The sequence below is a fragment of the Salvelinus fontinalis genome, chromosome 37 (assembly GCF_029448725.1).
Source record: "Salvelinus fontinalis isolate EN_2023a chromosome 37, ASM2944872v1, whole genome shotgun sequence".
NCBI classification, from domain to species: domain Eukaryota; kingdom Metazoa; phylum Chordata; class Actinopteri; order Salmoniformes; family Salmonidae; genus Salvelinus; species Salvelinus fontinalis.
In genome coordinates this window covers 14,023,428-14,041,820 of record NC_074701.1, presented here as the reverse complement: position 1 = coordinate 14,041,820, position 18,393 = coordinate 14,023,428, and the positions used below count along the sequence as shown (strand labels likewise).

General features: G+C 48.1%; 1 protein-coding gene across 1 annotated transcript in view; it reads right to left on the bottom strand.

The window, feature by feature from the left end:
* thada (THADA armadillo repeat containing) overlaps nt 1-18,393 on the bottom strand; it is a 102,859-nt gene that overhangs the window by 47,224 nt on the left and 37,242 nt on the right. Inside the window, exon 29 of the mRNA XM_055902044.1 lies at nt 15,736-15,904. Within this exon, the coding sequence (XP_055758019.1) occupies nt 15,736-15,904 (169 nt within the window). The remainder of the gene's footprint in view (nt 1-15,735; nt 15,905-18,393) is intronic.

The window sequence follows — 18,393 nt, the reverse complement described above, 5'->3', positions numbered from 1 at the left end:
GTTCTTCCCGGCTGTATGTAATAAGACGTGAGAATTCCTGGGCTAACAATGTAAAAAATAATAAATAAAATAATACATAAAAAAATGACCTGAAGCGAGGCGACCATCTCTTTCGGCGTCATCTTGTCCATATCGGCAGACTGTGATATGGCCATTCCTTGGAGAGACTCCTTCCCCTCCAGGAGACTGTCAAACATGATGACAACACCAACCCAACGGGTGTTGCTGGGCAGCTTCAATGTGATGCTCTTATTCTTCTCACTTTGCTTGGCGAGGTAGATTGCTGCTATAACTTGATGACCCACATACCTAACCATTTCCTTGGCTCTCTTGTAGAGTGTATCCATTGTTTTCAGTGCCATGATGTCCTTGAGGAGCTGATTCAATGCATGAGCAGCACAGCCAATGGGTGTGATGTGATGGTAGGACTCATCCACTTTAGACCAAGCAGCCTTCATGTTCGCAGCATTGTCTGTCACCAGTGCAAATAACTTCTGTGGTCCAAGGTCATTGATGACAGCCTTCAGCTCATCTGCAATGTAGAGACCGGTGTGTCTGTTGTCCCTTGTGTCTGTGCTCTAGTAGAATACTGGTTGAGGGGTGGAGATGTAGTTAATTATTCCTTGCCCAAAAACATTCGACCACCCATCAGAGATGTTTGCAAAACAGTCTGCTTTCTCTATGATTTGCTTGACCTTCACTTGAACTCTGTTGAACTCTGCATCCAGCAAATGAGTAGATCAAGCATGTCTGGTTGGAGGGGTGTATGCTGGGCGAAGAACATTCAGAAATCTCTTCCAATACACATTACCTGTGAGCATTAGAGGTGAACCAGTTGCATACAGAGCTCAAGCAAGACATTCATCAGAATTTCTCTGACTACGTTCCTCCTTTGAGTCAAAAAAAACTCCTGGTTACAGGAGGACAATGAACTGTTGCTATCGATAAGGTGTCTGATTCATCATTTTCACCTCGAATAGAAGTAGAGGGAATTTTGTCAGAGGTTGCTTGTTGTGAGCACTGAGGGAACTTTATGCACTTGGGCAGATGATTCTACATCTTTGCATTCTTCACATATGATTTGGCACAGTATTTGCAAATGTACACAGCTTTTCCTTCTACATTAGCTGCAGTGAAATGTCTCCACACATCAGATAGTGCCCGTCGCATTTTCCTGTAAAGAATGAGATAAAATTATAATAAATACAATTCCATGTACAGATTAACAGTTAGATTAAACAACTCCTTTGTAAGAGAAATGTTTTAAAATGAAACATGTATGGAAACGGGTGAATTAACACTCCTCAGTTATCAGGCTCAAGCAAGCTAAAACCAACATGGTAGCAAAAACTAACTAGCAGAAATTGTTAACAAGTTAAAAATGATTTAAACACACTTTGCTGTAGGCTACTATTTACTAGTGAACAAAAAACAATGTATGTCATAAAATATATTCACCCCACCCAGTATTGTAATCAAAACTTACCAGAACGCATGTAGTCCTTGGCTCAGACAGTGTAGTAGTGTGGGCTCAATAGCATCTCATTCGTGTGCAAGATCTTGAGAATCAGCTGTACATGTGATGGAAGAATGCACTGTGCATGCAGAGGGTTGCAATTCCATTGAATTGGGGATAGTTTAACCAAAATATGCCACAAGACCTAGAATTGCCATGTGTACCACACAAAAAAGGTTCACTGTTATAAGCAACATTTTGATGAATTTAAGCAAAATTCCCCAAATTCCCGGGCTTAACCTACCATTGAAAATTTCCAGAAAAATTCTGGAAATTTACTGGAACGTTTCCGACCCTTGCAAACCCTAGTTGAGATATTGCCAACGTTACAATGGAGAGACCAAGACAGATATTCTGAGGCTAGGTCAGATGATGTGTAGTCTGAGGCTGTATTCTGACGCAGTGCCTGTGTACTCGGCATCCTCGGTCCTCTGTGTACTCGGTGTATTCTGGGCACTAGTAAGTATACTCTTTAGCTGGGCCACAGCCACAGTGGAGGAAGCCATTCATTACACCATGCAGGGAAGGCAACGGGGGAAAACCAGGCAGACCACGTAGCACCAGACCTGGCTCCCAGCCAACGCCCACTGGCTTTCACAAACAGCCCCCGCCACACCCCTCTTTTCTCCCTGTCGCCGTCGTTCCCTGCCCCCTCCAAACTCTGGACTGGGAAGTCCCTAGTGGGAGTCTCAGCCGGATTAATCCGGACTCGATCCGAGGAAACAGGAATATTTATAGAACCCAAACCGTCCTGCAAAAAAAGTATGAGACTGAGCAAAAACCAGAGGCGGGACGAGAAGGGAGATGGGATGAGACGGAGCTAAAATAAAGAAGCCCCAGTCAGATGAGATCCATAAAGCAGAAGGGTCATGGTCCGATGTTTTAGCACAGGGAGGAGAAGGCAGATGGGGGTGAGAGGTCACTGCTGTGTCCCTGCCTGGAGATGGAACCGTGGCGGAGGGGGACCAACGTTTGACCTGTCGTTTACCACCTCTTTGGGGAAACTTTATGGAATGGTTTGGCAACGTTTGAGATGACAAAACTAAATCAAACCCTCTTTGTAAGGGTTGTTTTTTGTGAGGCGTTTTACAGTCAGTGTTGAGTGTGTGTGTTGGGTGAGTGTGTCACTTTTAGCCCGGTAAAAATAGTGGTGGTGTAGGAGGACTCTTCAGAGCCTGTTATCAGGCTGCAGTCCCTCCCACATCCACAACCAGGGACTGACCACAGGGCACGGCTAGACACACACACAAACACACACACACACAAAAGTACAGCCTTACGCAAGGACCCACCAGAAAACAAACCACACACAAAAACTTACTGAATAAGATGCTTACAACAACAACAAAAAAATGAGCATACCCTCACTATTAATTGTCACATTCACACACAAGCATTCAAAAGACACACAAACAAAACTCAAAACCAATGACAAACATGGCACCACCGACACACACACACACGTTCTGAGACAAACAAGCCCTGTGGTGTGAACACCGACATCTTCAATGTTTAATCATGACGAGTCGGAGGTCAACTGCACCCCGGGGACGTGTTGGTTATTTCCATTTGTGCAGACGGTGGAGAGGCACATGAGCAGTATGTGTGTGGTGTGTTTTGAAGGGTCCGAGCAGAACGAGCAGCTGGGGTCGTTGTATTAGAACAGTGAGCCAGAGAGAGCATGGAGTGGTGACCTGTGTTCTCAATGATCAGTCACGCAAGTAGGCTTGGGCGGTATCTAGATTGTCATACCTTTATACCTACTCTACATGACTAAAAGTATGTGGACACCTGCTCGGCAAACATCTCATTCCAAAATCATGGGCATTAATATGGAGTTGGTCCCCCCTTTGCTGCTAGAACAGCCTCCGCTCTTCTGGGAAGGCTTTCTACTAGATGTTGGAACATTGCTGCGGGGACTTGATTCCATTCAACCACAAGAGCATTAACGAGTTCAGACATAGATGTTGGGCGATGAGGCCTGGCTCGCAGTCAGCATTCCAAATGATCCCAAAGGTCCTCGATGGGGTTGAGGTCAGGGTTCTGTGCAGGCCAGGCAAGTTCTTCCACACCGATCTCAACTAAACCATTTCTTGACCTATTGACCTCACTTTGTGCATCGAGGCATTGTCATGCTGAAACAGGAAAAGGCCTTCCCCAAACTGTTGCCACAAGGTTGGAAGCACAGAATCGTCTAGAATGTAATTGTATGCTGTAGAGTTAAGATTTCCATTCACTGGAACTAAGGGGCCCGAACGATAAAAAACAGCCATAACACCACTTACAGTTGACCGGGGCAGCTCTAGCAGGTCAGACATTTGACTAACTGACTTGTTAAAAAGGTGGCATCCTATGAAGGTGCCACGTTGAAAGTCACTGTGTGCTTCAGTAAGGCCATTCTACTGCCAATGTTAGACTATGGAGATTGCATGGCTTTACGCTCAATTTTATACATCTGTCAACAACAAGTGTGGCTGAAATAGCCGAACCAACTCATTTGAAGGGGTGTCCACATACTTCTGTATATATAGTGTACATTACACAATACCGGGACATTCGGTAATACCAGCACTGAACACAAGGGCTTTTTTCAAACCCCACAATCGTTCCAAGACGGCGTAGCAGTGTAGACGTCTTTGTCCTGTCCTGTCGTGTCCCGTGTCCCTTGTATATATCTTTTTACATATTTTTCTTCGCATATCTTTTAAAAATACTTTCTTAAACCTCAACTTCTAAATACTCTCCTGCAACCCGCCTCACCCAATGTGGCGTGGATCTGCTTTTTTCTAAAGTATTTCTATTTACTTCTGATCTGGAATCCATCTACTGAAGATAGCCAGCTAACTGCCTACCAGCTATCAGTTAGCAAACCATTGCTAGCGGTCATCAGCTAACCTTTAGCTCGGAAAGCTCTGCTCTCGCTAGTTCGAACAACGTGACTAAAACCAGAGCATAACGGACCTATTTCTCTCCATATCCCCGGATTCCTACCGCAAACTCTGAACATTTTCATCTGGATCTTCGCAACTAGCTAACCACAATCCCGGGTGACCACTCCTGGCTAGCGTTTCCATCCCGGAGCAGGCACCGGAGCAGGCACCAATTAGCCTGAAGCTAATTGGCTAGGGCTCCTGTGCTACCACTGAAGCCCACTCCTGGGCTACAAGACCCGGACCCATTTACTGCCGGTACGGAGCACGGAACCCCGCCTATCCTCTACGACTGGAATACCGACATAATCTGCCCGGCGACTCCAACAGGCCCCTCAGGCGTGACGCCCGCTGAAGGCCCATTCTGCTAACCTACTAGGCCTGTTAGCTACCTAGAGCTACCTGGAACCCTACTAATTCCACGACTGGTCTATCGACGTCACCGCACGAAGAGGCAAAAACAGACTTCCCCCCCATCGCGACGTCCCCCAAAGGCTAACTTGCCTGCCCCGGTCTGCTAACTGCTAGCTTATCTTGCAGCTAGAGCAGCTAGGAAGCTAGCACCAGTTAGCAAACACAATTCTACAATTCACAACCTCTCTTTCGCCATCGCTATCCGGCTTGGATTCTCTGTCGACACGACCACGTCTGGTTTGCAGACGTGCCCTCAACCGGTGCCCTCAACCGGCCTCCGTCTGAGCAGACCCCCTCCGTCTGAGCAGACCACCCCCCCGGGCTACTAACTTTAAACGCGTGCTAGCTTAGTGGAGGCCTCACTACTCCATCTACGGCTGCCCCCTGGACACTATGATCACTTGGCTACATAGCTGATGCCTGCTTGACTGTCCATTAATTCACGGTACTCCATTCTGTTTATTTGTGTTTTATCTGTCGGCTCTGTGCCTTAACTCAGGATCTGTGTGTAGTTAATCCGACCCTCTGCCCAGTCGTCGCCATTTTTACCTTCTGTTGCTGTGTTAGCTGACTAGCTGCTGTTATTTCACCTGCTGTTTTAGCTAGCTCTCCCAATCATGACCTGCAATCACTTTATGCCTTATTGTATGTCTCTCTCTAATATCAATATGCCTTACATACTGTTGTTCAGGCTAGTTATCATTGTTTTGGTTTGCAATGGACCCCGTAGTTCCACTCTCCGTACCTCTGATACCTCCTTTGTCCCACCCCCCACACATGCGGTGACCTCACCCATTGAGACCAGCATGTCCAGAGATACAACCTCTCTTATCATCACCCAGTGCCTGGGCTTGCCTCCGCTGTACCCGTGCCCCACCATACCCTGGTCTGCACATTATGCCCAGAATCTATTCTACCACGCCCATAAATCTGCTCCTTTTATTCCTTGTCCCCAACGCTCTAGGCGACCAGTTTTGATAGCCTTTAGCCGCACCCTCATTCTACTACTCCTCTGTTCCTCGGGTGATGTGGAGGTAAACCCAGGCCCTGCATGTCCCCAGTCACCCTCATTTGTTGACTTCTGTGATCGAAAAAGCCTTGGCCTCATGCATGTCAACATCAGAAGCCTCCTCCCCAAGTTTGCCTTACTCACCGCTTTAGCACACTCTGCCAACCCTGATGTCCTTGCCGTGTCTGAATCCTGGCTTAGGAAGGCCACCAAAAACTCTGAGATTTCCATACCCAACTATAACACTTTCCGTCAAGATAGAACTGCCAAAGGGGGAGGAGTTGCAATCTACTGCAGAGATAGCCTGCAAAGTTCTGTCATACTTTCCAAGTCTATGCCCAAACAGTTCGAACTTCTAATTTTAAAAATTAATCTCTCCAGAAATAAGTCTCTCACTGTTGCCGCCTGCTACCGACCCCCCTCAGCTCCCAGCTGTGCCCTGGACACCATCTGTGAATTGATCGCTCCCCATCTAGCTTCAGAGTTTGTTCTGTTAGGTGACCTAAACTGGGATATGCTTAACACCCCGGCAGTCCTACAATCTAAGCTTGATGCCCTCAATCTCACACAAATCATCAAGGAACCCACCAGGTACAACCCTAAATCCGTAAACATGGGCACCCTAATAGACATTATCCTGACCAACTTGCCCTCCAAATACACCTCTGCTGTCTTCAATCAAGATCTCAGCGATCACTGCCTCATTGCCTGTATCCGCCACGGGTCCACGGTCAAACGACCACCCCTCATCACTGTCAAACGCTCCCTGAAACACTTCTGCGAGCAGGCCTTTCTAATCGACCTGGCCCGGGTACCCTGGAAGGATATTGACCTCATCCCGTCAGTTGAGGATGCCTGGTCATTCTTTAAAAGTTACTTCCTCTCCATATTAGACAAGCATGCTCCGTTCAAAAAATGCAGAACCAAGAACAGATATAGCCCTTGGTTCACTCCAGACCTGACTGCCCTCGACCAGCACAAAAACATCCTGTGGCGAACTGCAATAGCGTCGAAGAGCCCCCGTGATATGCAACTGTTCAGGGAAGTCAGGAACCAATACACGCAGTCAGTCAGGAAAGCAAAGGCCAGCTTTTTCAAGCAGAAATTTGCATCCTGTAGCTCTAACTCCAAAAAGTTCTGGGATACTGTAAAGTCCATGGAAAACAAGAGCACCTCCTCCCAGCTGCCCACTGCACTGAGGCTAGATAACACGGTCACCACTGATAAGTCCGTGATAATCGAAAACTTCAACAAACATTTCTCAATGGCTGGCCATGCCTTCCACCTGGCGACTCCAACCTTGGCCAACAGCCCCGCCCCCCCCGCTGCTACTCGCCCAAGCCTCCCCAGCTTCTCCTTTACCCATATCCAGATAGCAGATGTTCTGAAAGAGCTGGAAAACCTGGACCCATACAAATCAGCTGGGCTTGACAATCTGGGCCCCCTATTTCTGAAACTGTCCGCTGCCATTGTCGCACCCCCTATTACCAGCCTGTTCAACCTCTCCTTCGTATCATCTGAGATCCCCCAGGATTGGAAAGCTGCCGCGGTCATCCCCCTCTTCAAAGGGGGAGACACCCTGGACCCAAACTGTTACAGACCTATATCCATCCTGCCCTGCCTAGCTAAGGTCTTCGAAAGCCAAGTCAACAAACAGATCACTGACCATCTCGAATCCCACCGTACCTTCTCCGCTGTGCAATCCGGTTTCCGAGCCGGTCAAGGGTGCACCTCAGCCACGCTCAAGGTACTAAACGATATCATAACCGCCATCGATAAAAGACATTACTGTGCAGCCGTCTTCATCGACCTGGCCAAGGCTTTCGACTCTGTCAATCACCATATTCTTATCGGCAGACTCAATAGCCTCGGTTTTTCTAATGACTGCCTTGCCTGGTTCACCAACTACTTTGCAGACAGAGTTCAGTGTGTCAAATCGGAGGGCATGTTGTCCGGTCCTCTGGCAGTCTCTATGGGGGTACCACAGGGTTCAATTCTCGGGCCGACTCTTTTCTCTGTATACATCAATGATGTTGCTCTTGCTGCGGGCGATTCCCTGATCCACCTCTACGCAGACGACACCATTCTGTATACTTCCGGCCCTTCCCTGGACACTGTGCTATCTAACCTCCAAACGAGCTTCAATGCCATACAACACTCCTTCCGTGGCCTCCAACTGCTCTTAAACGCTAGTAAAACCAAATGCATGCTTTTCAACCGTTCGATGCCTGCACCCGCACGCCCGACTAGCATCACCACCCTGGACGGTTCCGACCTAGAATATGTGGACATCTATAAGTACCTAGGTGTCTGGCTAGACTGCAAACTCTCCTTCCAGACTCATATCAAACATCTCCAATCCAAAATCAAATCTAGAGTCGGCTTTCTATTCCGGAACAAAGCCTCCTTCACTCACGCCGCCAAACTTACCCTAGTAAAACTGACTATCCTACCGATCCTCGACTTCGGCGATGTCATCTACAAAATAGCCTCCAATACTCTACTCAGCAAACTGGATGCAGTTTATCACAGTGCCATCCGTTTTGTTACTAAAGCACCTTATACGACCCACCACTGCGACCTGTATGCCCTAGTCGGCTGGCCCTCGCTACATGTTCGTCGTCAGACCCACTGGCTCCAGGTCATCTACAAGGCTATGCTAGGCAAAGTGCCGCATTATCTCAGTTCACTGGTCACGATGGCTACACCCACCCGTAGCACGCGCTCCAGCAGGTGTATCTCACTGATCATCCCTAAAGCCAAAACCTCATTTGGACGCCTTTCCTTCCAGTTCTCTGCTGCCTGCGACTGGAACGAATTGCAAAAATCTCTGAAGTTGGAGACTTTTATCTCCCTCAACAACTTTAAAAATCTGCTATCTGAGCAGCTAACCGATCGCTGCAGCTGTACATAGTCCATCTGTAAACTACCCACCCAATTTACCTACCTCACCCCCATACTGCTTTTATTTATTTTACTTTTCTGCACTTTTGCACACCAGTATCTCTTCTTGCACATGATCATCTGATGATTTATCACTCCAGTGTTAATCTGCTAAATTGTAATTATTCGATTTATTGCCTACCTCATGCCTTTTGCACACATTGTATATAGATTCTCTTTTTTCTACCATGTTATTGACTTGTCTATTGTTTACTCCATGTGTAACTCTGTGTGGTTGTCTGTTCACACTGCTATGCTTTATCTTGGCCAGGTCGCAGTTGCAAATGAGAACTTGTTCTCAACTAGCCTACCTGGTTAAATAAAGGTGAAATAAAAAAAATAAAAATAAAAATCTTTGTAATATCAAGGTTAGTAACAAGTATATGTAAACGTATGCGAACCCTTTGGAATTACCTGATTTATGCATAAATTGGTCATAAAATTTGCTCTGATCATCTTAGTCACAACAATAGACACAGTGCTTAAACTAATAAACACACAAATTATTGTATTTTTGTCGATATTGAATAGATAATTTAAACATCCACAGCGTAGGTTGGGGAAAGTATGTGAACCCCAAGGCTAATGACTTTCCCAAAAGCCAATTGGAGTCAAGAGTCAGCTAACCTGGAGTCCAATCAATGAGATGAGATTGGAGATGTTGGTTAGAGCTGCCCTGCCTTATAAAAAAACACTCACAAAATGTGAGTTTGCTATTCACAAGAAGCATTGGCTGATGTCACCCATGCCTCGAACAAAAGAGATCTCAGAAGACCTAAGATTAAGAACTGTTGACTTGCATAAAGCTGGAAAGGGTTACAAAAGTATCTCAAAAAGCCTCGATTTTCATCAGTCCACAGTAAGACAAAGTGTCTATAAATGAATAAAGTTCAGCACTGTTGCTACTCTCTCTAGGAGTGGCCGTCCTACAAAGAAAACTGCAAGGGCCTAGTCAATTAAAAAAAATAAAAGAGCACAGCGCAGAATGCTCAATGAGATTAAGAAGAATCCTAGTGTCAGCTAAAGACTTACCGAAATCTCTGGAACATGCTAACATCTCTGTTGACGAGTCTACGATACGTAAAACACTAAACAAGAATGGTGTTCATGGGAGGACACCACGGAAGAAGTCACTGCTGTCCAAAAAAAAACATTGCTGCACATCAGAAGATTGCAAAAAAAGCACCTGGATGTTCCACAGTGCTACTGGCAAAATACTCTGTGGACAGATGATACTACAGTTGAGTTGTAAAGGAACACATAACATAATGTGGGGACAAAAAGGAACATCAATACCTCAACCCAACTGTAAAGTATGGTGAGGCATCATGACTTACCCAACTCAAAATCATGCAAACAAAAATGATCACTGATGAAACACTATACTGGTCACAAAGACAACACACAATTGTATATTTAGTCACACTCACTCCATTATTTGTTCAACTGAACACTCACAGACTTACATGGTGACACTAAATAGGCCAATTGGGGCCCTTTAGTCAGTCTTTCTTACAGTTATGTGCACCGGGTGTAACTGCTGGTACGTTAACAGTTATGGTGGTAATATTTACAAAATCAAGAGAATGTAAGGCTATCAAATCAACTTTTATTAGTCACATGCGCCGAAAACAACAGCTTACTTACGAGCCCCTAACCGACAGTAAAGTTGAAAAAGAATATGGATAAGAAGAAGAGATAAAAGTAACAAGTAATGAAGAGGAGCAGTAAAAAAAAAGATATATATAAACAGGGGGGTGCCGGCACAGAGTCAATGTGCGGGGGCACCGGTTAGTTGAGGTGGTATGTACATGTAGGTAGAGTTAATTAAAGTGACTATGCATAGATGCCAACAGAGAGTGGCAGTGGTGTGGAGAGGGGAGGGGAGGGGGGGGACGACAATGTGAAAAGTCTGGGTAGCCATTTGACTAGATGTTCAGGAGTCTTATTGCTTGGGGGTAGAAGGTGTTTAGAAGCCTCTTGGACCTAGACTTGCCGCTCCGGTACCGCTTGCCGTGTGGTAGCAGAGAGAACAGTCTGTGACTGAGGTGGCTGGAGTCTTTGACAACTTTTAGGGTCTTCCTCTGACACCGCCTGGTATAGAGGTCCTGGATGGCAGGAAGCTTGGCCCCAGTGATGTACTGGGCCGTTCGCACCACCCTCTGTAGTGCCTTGCGGTCGGAGGCCGAGCAGTTGCCATACCAGGCAGTGATGCAACCAGTCAGGACGCTCTCGATGGTGCAGCTGTAGAACCTTTTGAGGATCTCAGGACCCATTCCAAATCTTTTCAGTCTCCTGAGGGGGAATAGGTTTTGTCGTGCCAGCTTCACGACTGTCATGGTGTGCTTGGACCATGTTAGTTTGTTGGTATGTGGACGCCAAGGAACTTGAAGCTCTCAACCTGCTCCACTGCAGCCCCGTCGATGAATGGGGGCATGCTCGGTCCACCTTTTCCTGTAGTCCACAATCATCTCCTTAGTCTTGATCACGTTGAGGGAGAGGTTCTTGTCCTTGCACCACACGGCCAGTTCTCTGACCTCCTCCCTATAGGCTGTCTCATCGTTGTCGGTGATCAAGCCTACCACTGTTGTGTCATCGGCAAATTTAATGATGGTGTTGGAGTCGTGCCTGGCAGTGCAGTCATAAGTGAACAGGGAGTACAGGAGGGGGCTGAGCACGTACCCGAGGGGCCCCTGTGTTGAGGATCAGCTTGGCGGATGTGTCGTTACCTACCCTTACCACCTGGGGGCGGCCCGTCAGGAAGTCCAGGATCCAGTTGCAGAGGGAGGTGTTCAGTTCCAGGGTCCTTAGCTTATTGATGAGCTTTGATGGCACTATGGTATTGAACGCTGAGCTGTAGTCAATGAATAGCATTCTCACATAGGTGTTCCTTTTGTCCAGGTGGGAAGGGGCAGTGTGGAGTGCATTAGAGACTGCATCATCTGTGGATCTGTTGGGGCGGTATGCAAATTGAAGTGGGTCTAGGGTTTCTGGGATGATGGTGTTGATGTGAGCCATGACCAGCCTTTCAAAGCACTTCATGGCTACGGACGTGAGTGCTACGGGTCGGTAGTCATTTAGGCAGGTTACCTTAGTGTTTATGGGTACAGGCACTATGGTGGTCTGCTTAAAACATGTTGGTATTGCAGACTCGGACAGGGAGTTGTTGAAAATGTCAGTGAAGACACTTGCCAGTTGGTCAGCGCATGCCTGGAGCACACGTCCTGGTAATCCATCTGGCCCTGCGGCCTTGTGAATGTTGACCTGTCTAAAGGTCTTACTCACGTCGGCTGCAGAGAGCATGTCCCCCAATTGTAGCTCAACAGAAGTTGGTTGATGCAACAGGACAACGACCCAAAACAGAGAAGTAAATCACCAACAGAATGGCTGGAACAGAAGAAAATACGCCTTCTGGAGTGGCCCAGTCAGTCCTGACCTCAACCCGATTGAGATGCTGTGGCATGACCTCAAGAGAGCGGTTCACACCAGACATCCCGAGAATATTGCTTAACTGAAACAGTTTTGTAAAGAGGAACGGTCCTAAATTATGCAGGTCTGATCCACAACTACAGAAAACGTGAGGTTGAGGTTAGTGCTGCAAAAGGAGGGTCAACCAATTATTAAATCCAAGGGTTCACCTACTTTTCCCACCCTGCACTGTGAATGTTTACACGGTGTGTTCAATAAAGACATGAAAACGTATAGTTTGTGTTATTAGTTGAAGCAGACCGTGAATGTCTATTGTTGTGACCTAGATTAAGATCAAATCAAATGATATGACCAATTTATGCCGAAATCCAGGTCATTCCAAAGGGTTCACACACTTTTTCTTGCCACTGTACTAAATGAGCAAACCAAATGTACAACTGCAGAGCATTGAGCACATTTTAGACTTAATAGTTGTAAGATATCCAGCTGGTAAACATTTAGTTGTGAAGTCCATACTGTAACTAGATCACCTGGCGCTCGCTGCACAACAGTGAGTGACTCACAAGGCTCCGGTCTCTCGTCGTTGTGTGCTTGTAAACAAACACCACGTGACTGGCTACTACTGGTAAGCTTCATAATGAAACATTTCGACAGCTGAAACATATTGCGCAAGTTAACCGCAGGTATTTACTTAAAAAGTAGCTACAAATATTCAAATGTATTAACAAACTGCAAATAAACCGTTTCAAAGGTATTGAAAAACCATCCCGTGACTATTTCCAAATACCCCAGTATATACAGTATACCGCCCAAGCCTACATACATGTACTACTCACTACCCACACGACAGACCCTGTCCAGCGACAGTACAGCCTGGTCCCAGATCTGTTAGTGCTGAACTAGTACTACTCGCTACAGACCCTTTCTAGCTATAGTCTGGTCCCAGATCTGTTTGTGCTGTCTTGCCAACTAACTAACTCCATGGTCAACCATAGGACTTGGTAAGACAGCACAAACAGGCCTGGGAACAGATTTACGTCTCCTACAGAATAGCGTCGAGGCTACAAAAATAAAAAATAAAAATCCATGGGTGAGTCCACAGTTCAACTCCGGATTTGTGTTGTGAAAATACACAAAGGATTAATTCCCCACCGCACAACCTCAAAACACTACTGACCGCGGCAAGCGTACTGGGTAGACAGGCCTACGTGGCGTCGCTGGAGCGTGCAGGGGCGGACGTCGTGTTGTGTTAGTGCTGGTCCGCCTGTTCCGCCTGAACCCGGGAGGTGGCGTCAACAGAAACGTACTGGGTAGACCGGAGCGGTGTTGGCGAACACGGTGTTCTGTGGTGCTTTAATCAAATACTCATCTCTCGAATAACTCTAACCTGCCTGCTGATGCACGATTCTCTGGGGACGGTCTCCTGGGGACACTGCAGGTCACACGGCTAGGGGTGTGGGAGAGAAAGCCAGCAAGAGTGGGTCAATGTACTAGTAGTGGGTATAGATGGGTCTCGGCAGGTATGCTGTATGCTTGTGCACTGCCAATGGAGGTGAGAAGGGGCATTCTGGATAGCAACAGAAGCTACGTTAAATCTAGGGAAGCAGAGACTGCCACATCTGCTACACACACCAACTGGCTCCCTGACAGTGGCCAGAACACATTAACATACATTAGCCATACCCTGCAGCTGAACGCACTGCCCTCGTCATTTCAGCAAAAACAGGCCCGCAATATGCTGTGAGCACACATCTCCTTTATCTAGTGGGCCCTGGGTGATGCTCCGGTGCACACGTACGCTCCATCTATCTCTACCTCTCTCCTCCACAGTGTTTACGCCTGCATACAACCCCGGCCCTCCTCTCCTCCCCCCCAGCCAAACACGACCCAGCATATCCAAACACTCCAGTTTATCTGGGGCGCATCACGGGAAAGACACCCCTGCGCATTCAGATATACCAAGCGGGAACTGACACGCTACATTCCTGCCCAGTCTGTATCTGTGGTGCATCGTCTGAAGTGAAGTGCCCGGCTGCAAAGAGGCAAGAGCAGGCACGCATGCAAACAGATAGATGCGGGTATGTAGCCCATCGCCTCTCTCTCTCCTCCCTGGCCACAGAGACAGGCCCCCCCCCTGTCATCCTCCACACACACAGAGACAGAGAGAGACAGAGAGAGACAGAGAGAGACAGAGAGAGACAAAGAGAGACACAGAGAGACACAGAGAGACAGAGACACAGAGAGAGACAGAGAGAGACAAAGAGAGACACAGAGAGACACAGAGAGACACAGAGAGACACAGAGAGACAGAGAGACAGAGACACAGAGAGACACAGAGAGACACAGAGAGAGAGAGAGAGAGAGAGAGAGAGAGAGAGAGAGAGACACAGAAAGAGAGAGAGAGACACAGAGAGACACAGAGAGAGCAACACACAGAAAGAGAGAGAGCGACACAGAGAGAGAGAGAAAGACACAGAGAGAGAAAGACACAGAGAGAGAGAGACAGAGACAGAAAGACACAGAGAGAGAGAGACAGAGACAGAGACAGAGAGAGAGACACAGAGAGAGAGACAGAGAGAGAGAGAGAGAGAGAGAGAGAGAGAGAGAGAGAGAGAGAGAGACAGAGAGAGAGAGAGAGGAGAGAGAGAGAGAGAGAGAGAGAGAGAGAGAGAGAGAGAGAGAGAGAGAGAGAGAGAGAGAGAGAGAGAGAGAGAGAGAGAGAGAGAGAGACACACAGAGAGAGACACACAGAGAGAGAGAGAGCCACACACAGAGAGACAGAGAGATCTGTGGAAGCTCCACATATGATCACCATGACAGGAAAGAAAACAAACCCTGCTCCTCCAAAGCCTCACATAAGCCTCTGGGAGTGCACTTCCCCTGCCATCCCTCACTTTCCATCGCTCTCTTTCTGGCTCCCTCTCTCCCTCCCTCTCTCTATCTCCCGCTCACCCACTCTAACCGTTTCCATCGCTCTCTCCCCATTCCTCTCCCTCTATCCCACAGACCTCCATGAAACCCAGCCAGTATTGAAGACAAGAAACCACTATCAAATCGCAACTGTCAGATCACGGAAAGAAAATACTAAACAAAGCTGTTCATTCCTCCCCCTGACTCTTCACCACCCCTGATTTGGGCCACACTGTCCCCCATGTCCCATTAGGAGTGAGTCCAGCACCAATGACTCATCAGTGTGTGTTGATATTACTGTGTGAGTGTTTGGTTGTGTTGTCAGAATGTGTTGATAGTACTAAATATGTATTTACCCTGGACTGTCACAGTGTGATAATGGGGCTGATAGGATGTACACTGTGTGTTGACAGGATGTGTTGAGAGCTGTGTGTGTGTGTGTGTGTGTGTGTGTGTGTGTGTGTGTGTGTGTGTGTGTGTGTGTGTGTGTGTGTGTGTGTGTGTGTGTGTGTGTGTGTGTGTGTGTGTGTGTGTGTCTTTTTTCAGTGTGTCGCCAGTATCAGAGAACGGAATTGGTTCTAGACCTGGAGCAGGGTTCCGTGGATGTGGTTCTGCTGGGTTCTAGGCCCGGGTTCCAGAGGCAGGTCCTCTAGTAGAGTCTGGATGGTGAAGGGGACCTGGGTTACCATGACGAACGGGACCAGGGCCCGGGCTGCCATCTCACGGGTCCGGTAGACCGCAGAACGACCACACCTGGAACACAGACAGGGCAGGTTAGAGAAGAAGGATTCTATAAAAAGCCCTACTAACTGCCCACACACCCCCGTGTGTTTGGGTGAACAGTATACTGTATGAGAATAACTCCAAACAAATGAGTGGATTGATGTCGGAGACTGAATAAACATCCGACCTGTTCAAATAGGTATCTAGCTCTCAGGGAAGCAGGACGACCCTCTTTCACACACACACGGTCCTCTACTGTACCGTACATGGAGGTGTCAGGGAATGTGGTCCCTGTTCAGTCACCCTTAACACCTGCTAAAATTAGCCTGGTTTACTAGTGACTGTCCGCCCGTCCCGCTCCAATGTCAAAGCTTGCATGGAAGCGGCGTGGGCTGGACATGGGTGAGACGTGTGAGGGAGGTGGGAATGAGGGCCTTTCGGTTGACAGACTGACTTACATTAACAGACAGACATGGCCCCTCCATGCATCGTCTGAATAGTGAGAAGCAAGTCTCACTGGGGCTTTTTCAGCATCTCTTTCCCCAGCCAACACTGGGGGGGTTGAGGAGGGAGGGGGAATTAAGAGGTGAGGGGTAGGAGAGTTAGGGAATGTAAGGGTGAGGTGACAGGGAGCTGCTGCTACGTTGGCTGTTTGCAGCCGGGGCCTGCTGTGTCGCACTGCGCGCGCGTGTGTGTGTGTGTGTGTGTTTACGGGGCCGCAGAGGAGCCGAGTGCTTTACGAGCGGCTCAAGCAAAACAAACAGCCTCTCGCCATGCCGCTCTGGAAACTCCAGAGGAGCGTCCATCCATCACCGCGGCGGCTTATGGAACAAATTGTCTCAATTAAGATGTTCTGCTGCTCTGAGAGTTAGTGTGGCCTGGAAGATACGTTACCAAATCCCACAACAGCCCCTCCCCCTTCTCTACCCATACACGAGAATCTCACACACACACACACACACCCCTTCTCCCTGACACACACTGTCAACAAATGGCCCTCCACCTGCTGTGTCATAACTCGCAGACCGACACACAAGAGGCCCTGTGTCAAGCAGATACAACAGTTATCATTCCTCTGCTCTGAACTGTCTCTCTCACACACACACACACACACACACCCTAATGAACAACCCCTCTGCCTGCTCCCTGCCTCATCAACCGCCCAGCCCCATATGTTAACTATCAGTGCTAATTTGTCCCATTAAAACTCTTTGTAGAGGAAATGACCGTTTGGAGGGGTGTAATTTTAGAAACAGGGCCGTCCGAAGCCGTCTCCAGGGGGTCAGGACACAGACTGGGGACGGGGAGGAAGGGGGATCTGCTCTAAACGCCAGCCCAGAGGAGGGGAGGGCTAGTGGGGGCATCTGGGGCTCATTTGGGTCCTGGCAGTCCAGTTTCCTCCCTAGCGACTGTCTCTGTTAACACTAAACTAGCTCCACTCTGAGCCGTAATGGAACCCGTTAGGGAGGAATGGATACTGACTGTTACAGTGAAATGAGATAGGCAGAGGAGACGAGACCACAGCGAGAAAGAGAGGGAGGAACAGAGGGAGGGAGGAAGACATGCACAGAGTCAGAGACGCTTGGTCTGGATAGTGGAAAAACGATAAACGGTATCAGGTTAGTCAGAAGCAGTGCCAGTCAGCCAGGGGCACAAAGAGAGGGAGAGAGATAACAAAAACAGTCTGTTCATCTTCCACAGATGGAGGGAGTCACGGTAGGGAGGGACGGGGGAAATATTGCGACCCAATCCCCCTTACTGACGAGGGCAAGGCTGAGCCGATAGAGGAACGCAAGAGATGGTGAGATCGGTCAGAGAGAGGCAAATCAGAGGAAGGGAGCTGGGATGAGATGGATGGCGGGAGATAGGGATGGAAAGGTGGATTAAGACTGCTGGGATAAGAGTGGGGATAAGTCCTGGAGGTAGGGGAGGCGGTGGCAGATCGTTATCACCCTCCCAGACACATCCACACGCGCCTGGGGGAGAGAGAGAGAGAGACAAGGCCTGAGCCAGAGCAGCCAGGGCCCTGCTATATTTAACATCCTCAACATGTGGGTTTCATTTGAGGGGGATGTGCACTGCATACCTCCACTGACAAGAACCAGCCAGCCAGCACTCTGGCCCTGGAGCGGTTAACCCCCACTGTACCAGACCAGCAATCCTCTATCCATCAGGCAACATAGGGAGTTGAGCCAGAGAGGTGACTGAGCACAAAGCAGACATTACATCGGGGGAAAAAAATAAATAGGGGTTTAAATCTTTCAGGACAAACACCATAAAACATACTAGAACACAACAAAGTGAGGCCCGACTCGCAGAGTAAAGCAGCTTGGTCAGGGTACGGTTGCATAACATCTTAGAGGGTATCATGTCTTCAGCCAGCTTTTTCCCATTCAGTGGTTATTACAGTGGAACTGTGTGCACTGAGTGTGTGTGTGTGTGTATCAGCTCCTCCGCTGAACGTTATCTGGCCGGTCACAGAGCATTCCAACCTCAAGGCCCTGTCCTCCCTGACCCTG